At 47.5% G+C, this 7,290-nt stretch overlaps 1 protein-coding gene across 1 annotated transcript in view; it reads right to left on the bottom strand.

Moving 5' to 3' along the window:
* Positions 1-1,187: 1,187 nt before the first annotated feature.
* Positions 1,188-7,290, bottom strand: part of TRIM44 (tripartite motif containing 44) — a 109,903-nt gene continuing 103,800 nt past the window's right edge. The window contains exon 5 of the mRNA XM_043580965.1: positions 1,188-5,794. Within this exon, the coding sequence (XP_043436900.1) occupies positions 5,767-5,794 (28 nt within the window). The 3' untranslated portion in view covers positions 1,188-5,766. The remainder of the gene's footprint in view (positions 5,795-7,290) is intronic.

Here is a 7,290-nt window from a genome sequence, read left to right as displayed (position 1 = left end):
CTGGAAGTTGAACCAAGCAAAGATCAATGAAACAAAGTAGAGTTGTAGCTTTCCGAGGGAAAGACAATAAAACGAGAAAGGGCTGGGGCAATGGGATGTGGTGTTGAGATACTGGCACCAGGCAGTAGGGAAGGAAACCTCCAAACACGTTGTGGTTTGTTAAAACATGAGACTCTTGAGTGCTACAGGGCTTGGCAACCCCGTCTCACCAGGCAGAAATGGCCTCAGCAACCGGAGAGGGGAAGGAGGAGACGCTACAGGAGACAGTGAGTCTGCTGTCCTGGCTCTGTCGGTGTGGCTCGCCAGGCGACCTTGAGTGACCGACTCGCCTCCGTATCTTGGACAATTTCTCCGAAGTTCACACAGTCCCCCAGCTAACTAACGAGGTCTGATGGAGACAAATTTGTTCAAAGGAAATTCAGAGTAGGGTTCATAAATCGCAGCTCCTCCAGACACGCCTGGCGGTGGGTTTTAGGAGGGGTTTTTATACAGTGAATTGTAATGCCTTTAGGCAGGACTTGCACTTTTGGTTCACAAAGTGTCTACTCTCCTGGGTTCTCACATTTTGCCTCTGTGCATATGACTTTTGGTTTCACTGCAGCCCCCACAGGTGGAAGTTGGGGGGCACCTAGATGGCTCAGTCAGTTAAGCGTCCGACTCTTGATCTCAGTTCAGGTCTTGATCTCAGGGTCATGAGTTTAAGCCTGTGTTGGGCTTCATGCTGGGCGTGAAGCCTACTTAAATATATATATATCTATATCTCACATGTATAGCTCCAAGGTTCCACAAAGATGTTTTTGCTGGCCTACCTGTAATTTTCTCTACCAAAGATTTTTTATTTCTAGAAAATATAAAAATTAAAATCTGATGTACCCCCTGGTTAATCCAAATTGTAAAGCTTTAATATTACTTGAAAACATCATTCAGGATCAAGTATTCTTTGGGTTATAATCTAACTTTGCTCAGAAAATTTAACCTAGGCATGGATTGTTTACGACGACTTTAAGTGTATCCGCTTGCCCCTTCCCAGAGATCTCCAAAACCACTCTGGAGAAGTCAGGAGTAAATGAGCGTCCGTATCTAATAACCACACATCACCGTCTCCAACATCCCCACAGTTAAGGATGGAGATCATCATGAATATTTACACCTAGCAGGCTCCTTTGTGCACAACTCTCAGAGACGAATGGTATTTCCAGTAATAGTTTATTGATTTCCAAATGCACAGGGGCGCTGAGTCCAAACATCCTGGGATAGCGGTAAATCTCTCTTACAAAATAATTTACAGTATGAAAATGATATACTGAAACATTAACTCAAATGTGTAATTCCCTTGGAAGAGCGAGTGTTCCCTTGTTTAACGTGAAGGGTGGAAGGAGAAGGTAAGGAGGGAATGTGACTGTGCACAGGAAAACAGGCAGAGGACAACGGATTCGTTGCTTGTCCCCACCCATGCAGTATGGCCCGTCACTGTACAAAGACTGGTCAGGTTTGATTCCTGTTAATATAAGTCCACTGTCCCCTCAAGGTCCTATCAACCCCAGCATGGGCTCTGTGGCATGTTTTGCACCTTTATACCCACAAGTGTCTCAATTTGTTTTCATTTTCCTGCCCCGGCACTCCTTGTGCTGCTTCTGGTGTGTGTTCAGTTCCAAATGCTACTCTTCCACCAGGCAGGCCCCCTGGGCCTGAGTCTGGGAATGGGCTGGGTGGGGGCTTCAGAGCACTGCTGGGTGTAGGCCATATTAATGAGATCTCGAGTCTCTTCTCTCTCTCTTAAGTCTGGGCTGTGTCATCCCTAAAGAGATTTGTGTTTTCAACGGAAGTCCAGATGGGCTAGGCACACAGCAAACATGCAACCGATTTTCGGATTACGAAGCATGTACTAAACAGCCATTATGTGCGTATGAAACTTCAGGTGTTGGCAAGAGAACACTTTCTAGGTGGGGGGAGGGGAGGACTTCCTATACCCTGCCACCAGCACAAGTCACAAACTCTGTAGCTGTGCCCTCAGTCCTGACTGGAGTGGGCAGACTCCTGGGTCCTCAAAATGGCTGGGCTATCGTTTCCCATATCGTTAGACATCTCAGAGCAGGGCTGGAGCCCACCTTGGCCCCGTGCTTTAGGAGCCGACAACCTCTGCCAAGGAGCTGTTCTTCTCGTGAGCACCTTGTAAGCAAGCTCCTGAGCTCCCACTATGTGGTGACACTTGTGATCGGGGCTGGCAGAAGCCTCCGCGGTGGTGCTGTGGTACACAAGATCAGGAGGGGGCCGCCCCGGTCTCCCCTGAGTTCCTCCACCATGTGTGTGTGAGGGTCTATGTATGTACCCTTGTCATTTACACAAACATATGTACTCAGTGTGTGTGTGTGTGTGTGTGTGTGTGTGTACACATGTCCATAGCAGGTATCAGCAGGAAAGTCTAGATTCACCGAACTTTGAGTTAACACATCGTCAAAGAGCACAGGACAGGCTGGGCTAAAATAGGAAGACTGCCTTCTCTGTGGCAGTGCAGCAGCAGACATTTTCAAATAAACTTAGCAGAACCCTCTTCACTTGGACCATTTCTAAGAACTTCTATACTCTTGAAGGCCTAGAAAAACTCTCATTTCTGGGGGATGGCGCCAAAAAGGAAAGGCTCCCCCAGCTCCTGGGGGCAGGCTCAAGTTAGCAATGTGGACTTCACGTATCTGCTACAGTGGCAGAATGAGGCTACCTCGATGCCATTTCTGAGCCCAAAGGATAGCCATGAAATGTAATTTTGGAAAAGAATCCATAAAGTGGGATGGTCGGACTGCAGTGGGGGGGGTGTCTGAGGCCTCCTCCTCCCTCTGTATCGTCGATGTGCCACCGACCACCACAAAGTGAGGGAGAGCTGGGCTCAAAATCTGGCTCCAATACGTCTAGCTGTGTAACTCAGGGCAACGGGGTCTTCCACTCCACATCCGTTTTATCAGCTGACAAACTGGGGCGAGGGCAGGGCCTGGCTCACAGCTGGTCCTCAGTATAGGTCATTTCTCCCCCCACAGCTGAGACTCTAAGGACTTCTTAGAATCGCCCTGGATTCAATGATATCAAATCAAAGGACAAACCCACTCTCAGCCTCCAGAGAACCAAACTTTGGAAAGCAGCCAGGGATCGCTGTGGGGACCCAATTCGTTCTGGACACACTCATGACCTGCCTCCCTCGGTGACTTCTCCCCGGGGATTTCTGCAACACCCACCCCTCCCCCCACAGCCTGCAGTCGGTCAGCACACACTTTCGAGCACTCTAACTGTTACTGACCTGGCAGTAAGGCCTCATCCTGCTGGGGCTTGAGTCTGAGCAGCACGCTCTGGCTCCAGGGGGGGTGCTGGTGCCACTGGAGGAAGCATCCTCGTTCTTACATTGATAAATGCTGCTGGCAGGAACTCAGGAGCCTGGGCAGAAGCTGTTGCACCATGTTTAATGCTTCCCTGGTTAAAGTTTTATCAGGTGCTGAAGACAGCAGGAGCCCATCGAGCAAATCTGAAATCCTAAGTAAAAGCAAAAGTGCTTTCCTTGAGGATTACAGAGATATGATAACATACGGAGATAGGCTGGCATGTATTTTTATACTTCTGTTCGTATCTACCGCATACATGCCCGAGTTTCCCAGAAACTGACTTTAAGTAATAACATATAATCAGGTATGGAGGAGCCAATGGTCTGTCCATTGCTAAGATAAGGCTACTACTTGGGAGATTCAACAATAATTATTGGGGAAAGACGAACACAAGCATCCAAATCCTCAAGTGTTCTTAATCTGTTGGTTTTTAAACTCTTGTAAGAGTGGCCCCTGGTCCTTTTTGGGGAGTTCTGTTGGGTGAGGCTGGGGGTTGTCATTAGTGGTATGCCAAATTCTCCAGTCTTTGCAGGCAGATAGGGAAAGCACCAAAACTGTCTTAGCCATTTGTTGACCACCAGTTTGAGAGAAAAAAATATATATATGTTATTTTTTTTTAACTGCCCAAAGGACTCTTGGTCCCAACATCCTAACATGTAGTGAGTCAGGGTAATCCTAACCCAGCAGCAGATATGCCCAGTAGCTTCCTGGCCTCAAAGAAATAGTTTCATAGCAAACACAGGATTGGACAATGACATAAATAGGCTTCCTACAGTAAGTATTGCTTCGGCCTCAAACCTCCCCCCCCCTCCCCACAAACCAGCTGGCCCTAAAGCTCTGTGATAGGTACACAGGTCACAGGCAGGCAGGAGGAGAGGGATTTCTCCAGGGCGGATGCCTTCAGCTCTGCTGCGGAGGCAACTAGAAGTCGAGGCCCTGAGTCAGCTGCGTGGATACAGTTCCGATTGTACTTCTCGGGAGTGAACACCAAAATACCGCTAAAGGCAGAGGACAGGGAACACATACACCCCACTCGCAAATAAGAATTCCCTGGGAAGTGTCCCATTTTATCTTAACTGCGTGTACGAACATTCTATTTCATAATTAACTGTTTCATCTAAAAGTAAGGGCATCCCCTAACTCCAAACCATAAACTGATGTCTGAGAAAATGCAGGTTCTTTAGCATGCGGGTTTGCACTCCCTAGAAATCATGGCTTACTTGGGAATAGAAAACCTGATGGTAAGGAAATGTGACTCGGGAGTGGGGAAGGGCTGGAAGTACAACCACGGTGTGCCTCTGCTCATGGTACTCGAGAGGGGAGAGCCTGGCTGCAGGAGAGGGTCCGAAGGCCGGTGGGTGGGGTGCCATGGGAAGAGGGGTTCCAGCTGGAGTGAAAGGTGGGTGCACCTGCTGGGAGACGGGGCTTGACTCAGCACACCAGAGCGATAAGAACTCTCCCTACACTGCATTTAAGCCAAATGAGGCCAAGGGGGTTGGGGCGAGGGCACCAAAAACCTACACTGAAAAATTCCCACTTTGCAATATACACTGCAGACTTCATGTTGTGACAAGACCCAGAAAACTGGCAGAATTCACCCAAATAACTCAGGCTCCATCAGATCCTTTAGTGACTATTTTGGAAACTCAGGCAATTTGAGTTCAGAAATACTGATTTCAACTTTTAATCAGATCTCTTTGGTCCTTTTTTTTTTTTTTTTTTAAAGTCATTTCCTTTCCACCTCTTCAATCATTTTTTTCATTTCCACAGCACTGAATTATGGATCTGAAGTGCTGGATAACCTCATATACTAAAAATATCTCTGTATTTCAAACTTTTAACTCTTTCTCCAACCCCATCTTCAGGCCACCCATCTTACTTCATGGAACCACATTTTCACAACTGTATAATGGGACTTTCAGAAACTATCTACAGAGCCCTACTTTGCCCCTCCCCCATTATTTCATGCTTCAGTATAAATAAAGTGGGGTTTTATTCGCAGGTAGGGAAAAAGTCCTGACTGCCCTTCAAGATTATTCCAGATCCTTCCAGATGAAGCGATGCTGTCTGGGTATACGATATTCCAAGGGCTGGCTTTCCTGAGTAAGTTCAAAGCAGCCATTGAGGGACTACCTGAAGGACGCTTCTTAATTAACTGCTCCTGGTTGATCACAGGGGCACTTTTCCTTGACCTACCATGACAAGAGAATGACAAGCACAGTCAGTGACAATAAAGTTGGTCATCCCTTGGACAGATGTGTGCCTGCTGTGGACCTGGGGATGGATCCGGTGGAAGGACGTTTGTTGCTGGGCAGCTTTCACAGAAATCAGAAGCCGTTACATACACGCCGTCACATACACACAGGGGGAGGGAGGAGTTTCCACTGGGGACAGCAAGCCTTCATGTGTCCTCGTCTTCACTGGCACCGCTGCAGAGGAAAGGAGAACCAGGTGAGTTACGGCCTCACAAGAAGGGGGGTAGCCTAGTCTACTGGCTGAGGGCACAGGCCCTGTTCTCAGACCCACCTGAACCCCAGTCCTCAGCTACCACCGTTGGGCCGTTGGCCATGGGCAAGCAAGTTAGTTAGCTTCTCTAAGTTCTGATTTCTTTGACTACAGGGATAACTTTGATGATAAACCCTGCTTTACTGGGTTATTGGAGAATTAAATAAATAAGATAATATATGTAAAGTACACGATGCCTGGTACACAGTAAGTGAATAGCTATGAAGGCGCAGGTGAAGGTCATAATATTTTTTAAGCTTACTTGACAAAAAGCTAGTAAAAATCAGCAGTTTGACTTCCCCTAAGCCTTAAATCCTCTATTGTTAGGAGAGAAAAACAAAGAGAAGCTCTGTCTCTGCACTGGCCAACAGCGCTTCTCATTTGGAATCAAGCCAACGTGTCAAGTCCCGCCCCAGGGCAGTCACAGGGCTCAAATGTCACCTCTTCAGGGAAGGAACTCACTCTATCTAAGTAGGATCCCCTGGTCATCCCCCCCTTTTATTTCTTTAATTGCCCTTATCACATCCTATGAATTGTCTGCTATTTACTCTCCACTCTACCTCTGACTGGAGCCTACAAGAGTAGCAACACTGTTTATTTTATTAGCACCATCTAATATTTTATTAGCAGTATCTAGCGTTGGTATTGTGCTAGGCACAGAGAAGTGCTCAAGAAATAGTTGTTGTCAAAAAGGGAGTGAGAAGTAAAAACAACAGGAAGGGAGGAAAGGAGGGAGCTGAAAGGAATACTTATTACTGCCCTGACCAGGGTGTCCTAAATGTCAGTGATATTTCAGGCGCCAAAAAAGTGAGCTATGAGTCCCAGAGGCATGGCTAGGACCTCGGGCGCCTGAGGTTCGAGCCTCCCTGGCTCGGTCCCAGAAGGGAACACTGTTGGTATAGGGACTGGGTAAGAAAAGGGCAGGGGCAGAAGTGAGCCCACTACGAAGGGCATAAAGAGCAAACTTGCCTGGTTTCTCCTCCTCTGCTCCTAGAGGCCACTGTCCTTAACATCAGACGAGTCAACTTGATCACGTGCCTACTGTGTGCCAGGGACCCTGAGCTAAGCGCTGCTCACAATGATCCCAGAACATAGGGACGGGTGGCGTTATCCCCACTTTGCAGATGAAGAAAGTGAAGCTGAGAGGTAGAAAATCCTCAGTCACCAGTGAGGTCTGTGTCCTTAAAACTTAATGATTAGTATGGGCTGGATGAAATCTGAAGTAGTGAAGTGGAGGGGTGGGGGGTGCTTACAAGGGCAGAAAAAAATCTTCCTCCGGTAGAGATAGGAGCTGGAGAAAAGGGAAGGTCTGGGGTGCATCCACTCCCAGCTATGACCTAGAAATGTTTTATCTCGTGACAGATTATCTACGTCCATATAAAATCTGTGCTTTCTTGCATCCATTTGGGAGAAAGGAAAA

Source organism: Prionailurus bengalensis, chromosome D1 (genome assembly GCF_016509475.1).
Source record: "Prionailurus bengalensis isolate Pbe53 chromosome D1, Fcat_Pben_1.1_paternal_pri, whole genome shotgun sequence".
In the NCBI taxonomy this organism is placed as follows: Eukaryota; Metazoa; Chordata; class Mammalia; order Carnivora; family Felidae; genus Prionailurus; species Prionailurus bengalensis.
This window is presented reverse-complemented; position numbering and strand designations above follow the sequence as displayed.